The sequence below is a fragment of the Netta rufina genome (assembly GCF_964035555.1).
Source record: "Netta rufina genome assembly, chromosome: 9".
Taxonomy (NCBI): domain Eukaryota; kingdom Metazoa; phylum Chordata; class Aves; order Anseriformes; family Anatidae; genus Netta; species Netta rufina.
In genome coordinates, this window is record NC_140132.1 from 21,384,554 (window position 1) to 21,398,191 (window position 13,638).

Consider the following 13,638-nt stretch of genomic DNA (forward strand, 5'->3'; position numbering starts at 1 on the left):
ATAAAGGTATAATGCTGATGAGAGCTGAAAAACTAATTTGCAATGTATAATATTATTCAGTAAGCTAGACCTTTCCTCTGTTGAGTATCTTTTAAAATATTTCATTCCGTGGATGGAAAATATACATTCCAAGTTAACATATAATCAGGTGGATGGACTTTTGTTCACAACCCACTGTGGAATATGCACTGGATGATTTGTGTATTGTCTCTTAGATTAAAAATACTGAATTAGAATAAATATTAGAATAAATAGAATTCATCGCATGAAATAATAATGTGAAAGTTATTAAATGTATTATGGTAGATATTTGCAGTGGTAGCAGCAAGACAAAGTTTAAACCTACTTATTATTATTGTCAGGCAAGCTTCCTATTTATTGTTGGCAGTGATATTTCTCAGCTGGAACAGCAAATCAAACAATAGACTGGAGATATTTCATTCCGTAGAAAGAGTCCATCTCCAAACTGTCCAGTTTTATTCACACCTTTGTTAACTATTTCCACTGGCTAAAAACTGTGTGATATACCCCGGATGTTTCATTCCACAAGTAAAGATACATCACTGCATACTACAATGTCACCAAATGCCTAACATTGTCAGACAAACTTTGCAAACATATTGGAAGTCACAGACTGATTTCACCAGTATCTGATGCAGACATCTTAGGAAAATGTGAATATATTGCACAGCTTATGTACATCTCAGACCAAACACACTAGCACACTACAAATGTAATTGCTTTTGTTATTCCATTGTGAAAACCGTGTGGCCCATTTTACACTGAAGGCTCATATCTTGCATTCGCTACGCCCTTACACCCAAAGTTATTCCCATCCACCCAGAGTCTTACACTAACTGCTGTTGCACCAGCAGTGCATATGTTGCAGAAACTACAGAACCTCCAGACAGTATTTTAAGCTTCCAGGCTCGTGTCTGTACACCTTCATAACCATTTGTACTAAAAGCTTTAATTCCCTGACGTAGCCTATGTGTATTCGCTGCAGCACAAATGGAGACCTTTAATTTGCATTGCAGTGAACTGGGCTTTTAGCTTTAAAGATATCCAGGCCAACCCTAGCGTTTTGGCCAAGATTGCAGCCATCGTTGAGCTGCTCTTAGTACATTGACAAGACTGGACCTGTGCCTGCTGCACAGGGTGCCAACAAACTTGTGTTCCTGAGAATATTTCTGTCAGTTAAACTCAATGTCACAGAGGAAGCTTCCGTGCAATGGCTGACATGGAGGTATGGGTACTCAGACATTTGTTTTGCTCTCATCAGGTGCTTCCAGTTCAAAAACCTGGGCTGCTGCAAGCACAGAGCAATTCACAGATCACACAAGAAAGCAAATGATAAAGAAGGCACCCAGCCCTGCAGGGTGGCTGAACACCTACACTGCAGCGATGAACGCTGTCAACTTCTTTAGAGCTCAGCTTTATCTCACACCTTGCAGGGTGACAATCCCAGGCAAGAACATTAAAAGAAGAAAGCTCTCAGCAGCCAGAACGTCCTCCGCAGCCTCAGCCGGTGATGAGGCCCATGAGCCATCCTGCATGCTCATGCTTGACCCATGTCTGCGATGCAGCATCAGGTTTCCAGGCTGGCAAAGGCACGGATGTTTTGCAGTCCTGCTACTGGGATGACTGATAGGAGCTGACAGGCAGCCTCTCTGGGCAGCCTGGCCATCATATCACTGAGAATATGCCTTTTTCATTCATTCTTGAGGCTATCTCAGCAGATCACGCTGTGCCACATTTCACTGCAGAAAAGTCCCTTCTTTAAATCAAATCTGGGGCAAAATCCCACTGAGTTCAATGACTATGATGTATACAGGCAGAATTAAGCGTCTAATATCTGTAAATCCTTATTGTCTCAGAGGTTTGTGCAGGTTTTTGCTGCTTTATGAATTAATTTTAATTTTCTCATTATAACATTTCTCTTTATAAAAAACAACTGATCCTCCCTCTTCTGTATCAGTGGCCGTTTTGAAGGACAACGCTTGTCTTGAATCACTGAGCTTGACATTTTCTGGCGGAAAATCAGGATGTAATGATTTTCTTCGTATAGCACATCAGAAGAAGAAAAAGAATAAAAAAATAAAAATATTTTGGCCCATAAACAGAAAAATCAGTTTATTCTTAAGATGCTGCACTGGTATCCAGATGATCCAAGTGCATCTACTGACCACTTTCATGGATTCCCTGTGTTCTCTTTGTCTCATAGCTTAATCAACCTGCTAAAACTAAAATTGTTAGTATTTTTCAGGGAAGAAAGGGCTTCATCCTATGTATGCCATTGCAGGGATTAAAGCCTTTCTGGCTTTCAAACATGCTGTTTGTAAGACATAACTCCCAAGCTGTAAAAAGCAGCTTCATTCTACTCTTAGGTACACAAGTTAAAATATGGAGTAATTGAAAACTAGATTGATAAGGCAAATAACAGAAGAGAGAGTTTCTATCATGTTGATACAGATTTGAGAGCTTTCTATTGCTTTTGTTATTGCTGATATTTCCATTCCAGGAACAATTGTGCCTGTATAAAACCAAGGAATTTAACATTTTTCTTGTATTCTTTCTTCTTTAATAATATCTACCTCCATATATTTCCTACCTACTTCTATTTTTCTAGTGCCAGATCATTGAAGGTAGAATAACTGTTGCTTGAATCATACTTATATTTACAAGCTGAGAGAATTTACTAGTTTAAATGTCACAATTATTAAAACAGATAGATTAATTGTCTCTAATTTCAGGAAAGGTGGATTTATTTAATACCAGCTGAATGTAATAGGAAGTACATACCTTGCTCGTAGTTGGTAGCTGTTGAAATCCCAATATGAAGCAAAATATCAACCAATTAGAGCTTTAACTATTAACAGAGGGCCAGAAATTGTGCCTCAGAGATATTCAGCAAGAACAACCTAGCCAACAAAGCTCTGTGCCATTTAAAAAACCCACTGGGCAGCTCAAAAGTAGTGTGCATATCTGACAAACACAATTCTCTATTCATTCTAGTTTTTCCTGGGTTGCAAAGCAGACCTTAAGATTTACAAAAGAAACCTGAGAAATCAGCGTAGAAAACCAACCATTTTGAGCTGTTCTCAGGCCCTTATTGTTCCTTCAGGTTCCACAGGTCCTTAAGAAGTTACACTTTCATTATCCTCTTCCCTTTCTTTTTACCCCATCTCCTTTCTTTGGGGAAATGAAGCTACATACAGGAGTTTGTGCTGTTCCCAGGATCATTATTGGTTATGTGGCTTTCCATTTGTGCACCTGCTCTTGAAGAACTACAGAGGACATCACACAAAAAGAGATAAAGTCACTTTTCAGAAACATCTCTATATACAGCCAACTTGTCTTCTACTAAATTAGCAGCCATTCAGCCACATAAAGTAGTTTGCCATTGCGATGACTCAAGCATGATTTTTCGCTGCCCCTTTGAACAGTGCTGTCCATTTTACAGGCTAACCACATCAGTCACCATCTCTGGCTGTCTGATTCATCTCTTCAAATTTAAGTCAAGTTCCCAAAAGATGTTGAGCTCAGTGCTAGGAAGGATTGACATCTCCTTCTGCTAGTTTTTGTATTTTGGTTTCCTTTTTCTTTCCTTTCCATTTCTCTTTTTTTCCCTTTTCTTTTGCTAAAAGCCCTGGAAAGCCCCTACAGCAAATACCCCCACTTCTCCCAGGAGTGTTTTCTTGCCAGGACCAATCCCTAGCTCTCAAGCACATGCGTGAATCACTGGATCAATGCAGCAACCAGGTGTTAGCCCATGCCTCCAATTGCATTCGCATAAAGCTCTCGGTGATGCTCAACCTTCAGGTCTGCCTGTCTCAGTTAAAGTCTCCCTGAGTCCAGGCTACAAAAGCTGTTCAAAACCCCTTCACACAGAAAGCTGCTGGCTAAACTGTGACCCATTCGTGATAAAGCAGGAGCCACAAGAAGCTGGTGAATGGCTTCTCCTGGCACTGGACAAGCAGTTCTGCTGCTCCGAGCACAGGGGCAGTGAGCCACCTAATTGGAATCAGGGTATCTCTCACCATGAAAACTCTCTTATCCTGAAGAAAGGGACAGTATTAACAAAGCTGTATAAAAGCTGTGGTTTTGTCCAATAGCTTCATGTAGAGGATAACAGGCACCTCCACAGGGGCTGTTCTTTGATTTTCACATCCACTACCCCGCTGCCCCATTGCAGACTTGTGTCTGCCTGTGCCATCATGCCAAGGAAGCGTGTCTGCACAGCAGCTAGCTGGCTGGCCGAATGCTGCCTGTGCTGGACATCGCTCGTGCTGACTATCAAAGGGCTCGCTCTGCTGGCCTTGCTCTGCCTCCACCCGGAGCACCCCAGCTGGAGCAGGGGCACATCGCCCAGGCCAGCTGCCAGCTCTGCAGGGAGGCTCAGAGCTGGAGCTCCCGGTGCGGACAGGCGAGATAGCCATGGGTGGCAACAAACCATCATTCGGGCAGTAACAGGGGCTCGCCTTGTCAGCATCTGGATCAGCCTGGTAAAGTAAATATCAGCTCTGTTTCTCTGGGCTCCCCACCATAGCAAAGAAAAACTGAAATCCTTCACATTTACCCCTATGCTGAGATGAAAATTTAAGAGCTCCAGCTGGTGGTAAGCGATATAAGAGCTGAGGACTCCTGCGGCACTTCGCGTGTGTTAGGTTCTGAGATCGGACAGGCTCATGGTCAGAGATCTTCCTCAAACTGGAGTTGTATTTCCACATTCATGCTCAGTCCCTGATTTCCCACCTGCCCACATCACGGACAAGGAGTTTTAAACGGCAGCCTCCAGCTTTTTCCATACTTTATGTGTTCTGGGATATTTCCTTAATGAGCAATGATCTCTTTAGAAGGATATAAAGCATGGATTTCTTCTCTCTCAAAACATAAAGAGATACTTACTGGAAAATCAAACAGATCATGAAGCCTAAGGTAACCCATCTGCAATACGTCTGCCTCTGCCTTTCAGACCTTGGCAGCATACACAGGGCTATGGCTGTGGCACTCTGCAAATCCACTTTCAGAATGTACTGCATGCAAAATAGCTCACAGAGACTTAAATACGTTAATAACTTAAGAACCTAAATAAGCTGATATTTGATGTGACCTACATTAATGGGGAGGCATTACATGGCAGATAAGCAGAAAGTTCTCATCTATTGTATAATACATGATTTATTCATACCATAAACATATCGAGAAAAGGGATATGCTCTGGCATTCCCTTTACTTATTTTTCCCACAGAAAAAAAAAAAATACTAATGTAAGAAGATCATGCTGGTGAGAAGATATTCATATCACAACAGCAACAGACTTAGTGGCAGGGCTGCCAGATACTGCTTTATGGTTGGAAAGATATAGAGAAAAGCACATAGGTTGCACCACAGTGCACCCATAATTCTAACTACCAGCCTAAGAGTGGAAGCAGTTCGTAGAAGAGGCTAATGGCTTTACCCTGACTGATATCATTGCATTAATAAAAATCATCAATAAAAGCATCAATTCCTGCTGTAATGTAAATGAGACAGTAGCAGAGTATGCACTGCAGCTGCAAGATAAGGCACTAGAAAGATATCTAAATTTTTGGTTAATTCTAGATGTCAAGATAATTGGATTTTCCAAATTAAACCTTTCTGTATTTAAAGAGGATTAAGGTTAGGGACTGTAGCAGAGACAGCTACTGTCACTGTTACAAAGAATTTGCTGCTACAGTGCCATTTCTCTTTTTCTATGCTTTGTCTGCTCTAAGCAGGCAAAATGGCAAAAGCTTCATAAAAGTGTTGAAGTAGTTACATCATTTGCAATCACAAGGATTGGCATGGGAAAGCATTGTTTCTTATGCATCTACCTATTTGTGTTATGAGCTCTTAAGAGAATTTTAGTGGGTATTGAAGGGACAATATAAGATTGTTTAGGCTAAAGCTTAGCTTTTATTAAAAGGTCTGTGAAATTTAACATTACTAAATACGGTAGAGTATAAGGATATTGCAGAACCAAGTGCTCAGAGAAGAGGGCTATGTGATGTTGGGTCAAATATACGCTTAAACTCTTGCTCAAAGCAATATTTTTTTTTCTTTAGGAATGTCTTCTGACTCTTTAATCTCATGATAGCAATATTCATCCCTCAAACCTTGTGAATGCTTCTGTTTCATGAAAGAATTAACTGGTATTTTAATAGAAGTGCTGACAATATAAATACTCCTTGAGACACTTTGTCTCCAGATGGTTTCTCAGCAGAAGTTCTCTGATTCCCCACACTTCCAAAACAGGGATATAAACCTCCTGACATAACAGAGAGTGAGTCAGTCCCGCAAGTACAAAAAGAAATCTTCCCTATCATCAGATTATTCTGCAGTGTCTTCTGAAGAGACTTCTTGCATCTTCACTGAAGCAATAGATGCTGTCCACTGCTGAGGTAAACCAGCACATTTGGTGGACTCATGTCGAGCATAGTCCTTCCATTACTGAACGTTGTGAGAGGAGCTCCTTCTGGTTTAATGTCTTCTCAAGGCCTTTATTTTTTCTGACCCTGCTGGAGTTAAGTCTGGAGTGTAACACCATGTGATGAGATATCACTGCAGATTCCACTTGCAAGATATGCCAAAAAAAAATTATCTTTCTTTATCATCTTTATCAGTTTACCTGCTGTCACCATTCTTAAAAAAGAGCCTGGCACTTCACCACCACATGGCCAGAACAGCAAAGTTCTCCCTGATGTATCTGAGGGGACATCACAGAGATGGCCCTTTCCTTCACGTGGAAAGACACCAAAACACATGCAAATGGGAAAAAACAGTTGTCCTATCCTCTTTCCAAGGACTCTGTTCAAAGCCCATTGGAACCCTTGCAAGTATCTCCAAAGTTTGGCTGCACCTTGAGTAACTTCACTGTGTGCAGTATGACAGACAATGTTCTACAGGCAGTACCGTTTCCTGGACACATTGCCAGATACTCATCCACAGGTACGGACTTCAGTGCATAAAGGCTTAAGGAGCAAAGTCCGTAGGGATTTCATCATATAAAGTTTTCTGCTCCAAAGTTTTTATGGGCTAAAGTTTTATATCCTTAAAGTCTTTAGCCCATAAAAATCCAAGAGGATAATAAAACAAATAGCATCTATGTCCAGGGTCTTATGTCCAGGGTATTATGCTCTTGGGTAATAATAATACCTTCAGTAGCAGTATTGACCAGAAACTGCAGATCTATTTTTTTTTTTTCCCTTTGGCTGACATTTTGCCATTACTGCCCTCTGAGCTAGTCAGTATTTGCATGCGGCACAGAGCAGCCATGGGTACACGGTAATGCAAAGACATTATAGGTGTGACTTTGAACTGTTCTTGAGGGTGACAGAGGCAAAAGTGAAGTTTGCAGACAAATACCAGTAAAAATATTCCCCAAATCCTGCAGAATACAGACCTTGTCTGGCCCAACCACTCAAAGTTTCATCTCACTGCCTCACTCCATATATTTTATGTCTGAAATGTATGGATGCACCCAAAATCGCATTCACACACTCATATTCATCCAGATCAGAAAATGGCTGCCAAACTAGCCAGAATACACAACAAAACAAAGGAACAAGAGAGGACTTGTCAATAAAACACCAAATTAATCCCATTCTGATAATTTCTGCAATCTGGGAGATCCATACACTTTGTTAAAGATATATATAGAGAGATATATATTATCACAGAATCATTGAATCATTTAGGTTGTTAAAGACTTTTAAGACCATCACTAAAGCATGGTCCTTAGTGCCATGTACACACATCTCCTCTCATCTTTTTCTGATCACCTCTGTTAAACTTGTGTTATTATTGTCTCTATTAACCCCATTCATGCTTTTGCTGAGACAAAATAACTAAGTCTTACAGCTTTTCCAGTTTCCAGAAAGGACTGTCCATGTCAGGAAGACTAGATCTTTGTTAGCAACAGACACAGCCAAAGCAGAGCTCAATGTGGTCTTACAGAAACCCCAACCCAGGAGGAATCACAGCTGAACCTCACTTGCACTGATCGATAGAAAGCACCAAGTTTCCAGGCTGGTGGCTCCTCCAGGGAGCTCCAACACCAGTTCATTGGGGTCCACTGAGTGTGAAATCCATGTCCCCGCATAAAGCCAGCACAATGCATCATTTGAGTCATTTTTAAGGGATGACAAGGTTCATAAGCTTCGTGTTGCCCTCCGCACAGGAGTGAATTTTACTCTTAATGCAAATGGTGTTTGAATGCAATATTTTAAGACTAATATTCCGTATAGACACAGTGTTTGATTCATGCCAACCCAAGGGGTAATATGAATGCTTAGTATTGTTTAACCAGCTCCCAAGGACTGAATAAAACCCTCAGATGAAAGATGTGACCTTCAGAGAGCATAGAATCACTTTTTCTTTTCATCTAAAAGATAATTTATCTAATACTTTTCTCCTCATTGAAGACATAGGCTTGCTGCTCTGAAAACTGTTTACAAATGTTCTTTCTCCATTAAATTGATTTTCTGAGTATAGATAGGCAGTGTTTTCTGGAACTAATTTAAATTCTCTTCTAATTAATATTCAAGACCAAAATATGTTATCTTTGCATGACTGTGCAATTATTAAAGGCAAAATATCATCTGTGAAAGTAATTATTTTCCTTTCTTTTTTTTTTTTTTTTTTTTCTTTAACTAGCCATTAACCAACATGAAACATATCATTTCTTTCACTTTAGGCTATGATTGAAGAAGCCATCACTAGAGAAGAATCTTTTTCGGTCATGTACACACCATTTGTGACAAAAGTCAAGGTTGACAAAACTGACAAGATAAAGGACACATTTGCTAAAAAGCACCCTGACTATGTGGAGCACATATATACAGGTAAGAGCAGATTTCATATGCTGTTAAGCACTGCATACTGTTTGCCTGTGTGTGGCTGACTTAAAAGGAGCTTGAGAGAGTCTGGAGCTTGAGTCTTTAAATGTCTGCACTTCTGTGGGGGAAAATTAACTTCTGAGATTTGCTGTATGATTGTACATGATTTAGGTAATCAAATCAGTACTTAGGCAAAGCACAGACTTTACACTGTAAATCCCCACAAAGACTATTTTTATCCACGAAGCCTCGTGTTCCAGTTGTTGAATTTCATTATTGCAAGAGCTCTTTTGTTCAGAGGCACTTTTGCAGTGTCTTGTGGCAACAGCGAGGCCCAGGTTCATTCCCATCTCTCTGGCTTCCCATCAGTAACTGGCCCCGAAGCAGGCCCTTTGTTTTCCAAAAATATCCACCTTTCTGTGAGCACTAGTGGAGGGATTGTCACCTTTGGGAGTGTTTCAGCTGCAGGGATGGGAATAGGTTTCCTTTGGGCTGTTGAAGACAAATAGTATCCAGCGTTAACATGGGCTTCGAGGGGCCTGTTGTCTCCCGGAGGACTGAAGTCAAGTAGCATCTCCTGGAGTAAACAGACATTTAAATTCTGGTGACCACAGCTTTATTTCAAGAGGAATGGGCATGACATTTCGCCAGAGAAGAGGCAGGGGGATAAAAGGCATTTCCTACACTGTTAACCTGGTGACTTGGAACACAGTTTACTCTGATAAAACTTGGCTCAGTTGGTGGTTGAGAAACATAAGAGGAAATGTACATTTCCCAGGTCAAATTCTGGGTGGTCTCTGTCTTCATCACACCAACGAGACCTGTAGCTCACTCCTCGTGGCCGCTTCCCGTGGGGCGGTTCGAAGAGCTGCCATATGCCAGCTCCCCACGAGAATTACAGCAGGGTCGGAGCCAACAGCAGCACCTGCTGAGCCCACCACTCTGCGGGAGAATACGGCTTCCAGAACAGCACACATTGCACCTCTGGGGAGAAACAGAACATCTGTCTGAATTCAAGTGGGAACTGGGGAAACCAAGTTTTTAACACAAAGCTGCAAATATTTAACACGAGTAAACTTGGCTTGTTCATTTCATTTTCCTTTAGAAAACCAGTATAAAACTAGATCGTGTTTTGCAAGTTGCAGAGCACCCATGCATTGGTTTTCTGGCAGTAATTTGGGGATTTTTTGAAGAGGAAAAATGGGACTTATTTATCGTGGAAGTTGTAAAGTCCCTGTCTACCATTTACTTGCTGATGTGACTTTGTGGAGAGTTTCCAGGGACAAAAGTATTGGCTTTAAAGGGAGCATAAAATAAAACTCCCTGAATCTGATTTGAAAAAAAGATAAATTCAGATTTCACATAACTCCCTCAATTTATAGCAAGGGTGAGACTTTCAAAAGCACATAAGCAGCAAAAGCGTGCAAGTGTTGCACTGAAATTCAGTTGTGTTCATAAATTACAGGATGTTTCTGAAAGTGTCACCAGGCATTTTCTCACTCCTAACCAAGAAAGAAAAGGTGGAAAGAATGAAAGGATGAAAGGGCTTGGTCCTATAGCACTTCAATCAATTATAAAACAGATTGAATAGAGCCAGGTCTGCACTCAAGGGTGTTCGTTTACAAAAATCGGTAGGTTAAAAGAATTGCTTCAATCCTATGCAAGTTTCTCTGAGTGCAGGCACTGGAATCACTAGTTTCTAGGAATTAAATGGGATAGCCAAGATCATAATTGCGTATATTGTGTTTCTGCTTCTAAGCAATACAAAAGAAAAAAAAAAAAAGAAAGAAAGAAAGAAAAAAAAAAAATGGGTGTCAGGGTTCAGAGACTGCAGTGTGTGGGAGGTGCTGACTGAGAGCCCCAGAGGCTGCCACACAGTTTTCATGATGGTCCTCATGCGGGCAGGAGTCTCCTGACCTCCCTCTTCTGTGTCCTGGAAACCCTCTCAGAGAGAACTTTTCTTGGCCTCAACACTGAGGTAACTGAGGGTATTACCTGAAGTCAACTGAAGTAGTAGTGGTTTCTCAGCTTATCTGTCCAGACCTATCCCCAAACCACGTCACCCACCAAAAAACAACAACAACAACAAAACAAAATAAACAACTCACAAGGAACAAGTTGTACCCATTGTAGGTGTTGTACTACCAAGCATTCAATCTGCAGGTCCATATCTCACATAGGTGAAATTACAAGTATGAGCTAATCCCCCTTTTAACAGTGGGTTTGAAATACCAGGCACATCACGAACATGTTATTTTAAATAACCTTCCCGTTCCGTAGCAATCACTCATCCAACTTTAGTCCACATTCTGCTATAATGCAAGGACTGAATTGATTTCAAAGTTTTCCTTATTGCCAAGGAAGAGAAGCAGACACACATTTAAATACAAGCGCACAATGCAGTTTGTTTCAAAATTGAGAATCCATCAGAAGCCGAGCATGCTGCAAGGGAAATATCAGGTCCACTCGCTTTGATTTATGTACGAGTAAGTCCAGGGAGCTCTGAAGGGGGTTCTCCATTTGTCACTGTGACCGTGCAGCCTGGCATCTTAAAAGCAGAGCTCACTGAAAACAGAGCACTCCTTTGTGAAAAGTGACACTGACATTCAATCTAGGTTTATTTTTTGCAGGGGAAGGAGAGGAAGGAAAGGGCTGGTCTAGTTCCCCAAGCAAAGCTGGTTTATGCAATTTCTCTGAGCATCTGTCCTCGCTCAGGTCAGGGCAGCCAGATATGCTGGCTTTTCAGCAGGGGCATCAGAAACTTTGGACAAGCCACAGCACAAACATAGCCTGGGACTATGGTGGCGGTGATGGTAAAAGCCCACAGCTGTAGAAAATCAAACGTCATAAATTTGGGGAACTTCAGCTTGTTTCACAGTTTTAAAAAAAAGGATCTTACATTCATGAAGAGTTGAATTATTAATGCATTGGATGATCAGCACTGAAAAGAGTAATAACAGAAAGAACCTGTCTTATCCAATGTATCAGCAAAATTTAAGCTGCTGATGGAACAGGTTGCAAAGTCCAGAATTTCAAAACCCACTGACAGCTGGATAGGTTTTTTTGGTCACCTTTGTTTTGGCAATCTTTTTGGATTACATTTCATTCCTTCTTAGACTTCCTGTATCTTCCTCCAAAAAAAGGTAGCATCTATTGCAACTGAAAAGAAATGTAACAGCAGAAATTATTTTCATTTTCATATTCCAGATCCTTATGGACTTCATATTTTGCCACAGACAACTGAGTGGTCTTCTCCTCCTCCCCAGCAGTACTTACTAACTCTGGGCTTCAGAAACAAACACATTGGAAAAATATTGGAAAAGCTGTCAAGTAGAAAACTGCCAATCTTTTCAGGTACGCCAACTTGCTTAATAGATGTGATAGCTCAGGGGTGACCTCCTCAATCCTTGCTGAATGAGGGGGACCAGAGATCTCTCAGGACCCATTTATCTGTGCCTGAATCTCTGACTCCATCAGAATCCTCTAGTTTACCCACCATCCTGATAGATCCTCTATGCAAAATGTACATGAAAAAACAGTGCACAGTTTGTGATTTCATTTCTTAGACCGGAAAGCACCTTTCAGTCCTATCACTGAAGAAGAATCAAGAAGACATTGGGAGACCATTGGGAAAAAGATCGTGCCAGTCATGGATTTTATAAGAAGCACCAAATTAACAGTGGGTATAAACTTCACTTAATGTTTTCTCATGTGTGTGGCAGCAGAAGTCAGTGTGCATGTGAAAGATGTTTGCTTTTTGGTGGGTAGGTCATTTTGCTCATACTCCAGAAATGCTCAGCTAATTGTGCTAGGAATAGAGATCAGTTGGGTTTTAGGTACTTTTTAAAAGAAGCCGTAATTGTTTAAGTGTACCCAGTTTAAAATCACTTTGCATACAATTTTCTCAAACCCTTATGGCCTATTATATCCCTACTTCACATAACCACCAAAACTACTCTGTATATTTAATACCCATAATACTCTACACTTATCACAAGGCTCTCCATCAAGAGTTAATAATTGCTACTTGAAGTATTTCTAGTGATTTAGATCCTGATCCCTATGTAGTAAAGTATGTGAAATAACCTTCAAATCTGTTGCAAACATATTGAAGGTATATTAGTTAATTCTAGTCCATACTTTCTGCAATAATGTACACAGCTTTTTAGCACCATGGCTTTTGATTAGCACAAAAGGTCAAAAATCAAATTTGCATGTAGACTAGACTGTTTTAATTCAATTCTTAAATTATTCTCCTGAAAATAAGTGGAAGAAGCCTCTCCTCCCCAGATTGTAAATGCTAATGTTAATGCTTTTTCCCTAGCAATAACAGTTTTTTTAGTTTTCTGTATGTTGAAGGAATCGGAGCCATTTCCTCATCAGGGGTGTCTTAGCAAATCACAGGATTTATATTCTTAGGCTTTGATACCAGATAGGAGGTTGACAAAAACTGCTACTTAGCAACTCCTAGCAAGGAAGAAACATTAGCTAGATATTTGGGGGATCTATGTCTCCTTTATTCTCGGAGAGCAGCTGCTGAAACAGTAAGTGCTTGAACTCACAGGCTTAGTGGGAGGTAAAGGTGCTTAGTGCTTTGCCAAAATGGGCACTCATAAAGCATCTTCTTCAGTGTGAGGCAGGTGGAGCAGGCTGAGGGCACACATCCACTAGGAATCACACAGGTGCTTCTTTCTTATTCTTTCCTGAAGCCATACGATGCTTCCCTTGGATGACCAAAAACCCGGGTTATTGATGTGCAGGCTGGCAGGAAAAGCATCTT

At 40.8% G+C, this 13,638-nt stretch overlaps 1 protein-coding gene across 1 annotated transcript in view; it reads left to right on the forward strand.

Moving 5' to 3' along the window:
- Positions 1-13,638, forward strand: part of SPATA16 (spermatogenesis associated 16) — a gene marked incomplete at both ends in the record, with an annotated part of 74,897 nt that overhangs the window by 40,202 nt on the left and 21,057 nt on the right. Inside the window, 3 exons of the mRNA XM_084291810.1 lie at positions 8,717-8,864; positions 12,066-12,212; positions 12,425-12,537. Coding sequence (XP_084147936.1) covers positions 8,717-8,864; positions 12,066-12,212; positions 12,425-12,537 — 408 coding nt within the window. The remainder of the gene's footprint in view (positions 1-8,716; positions 8,865-12,065; positions 12,213-12,424; positions 12,538-13,638) is intronic.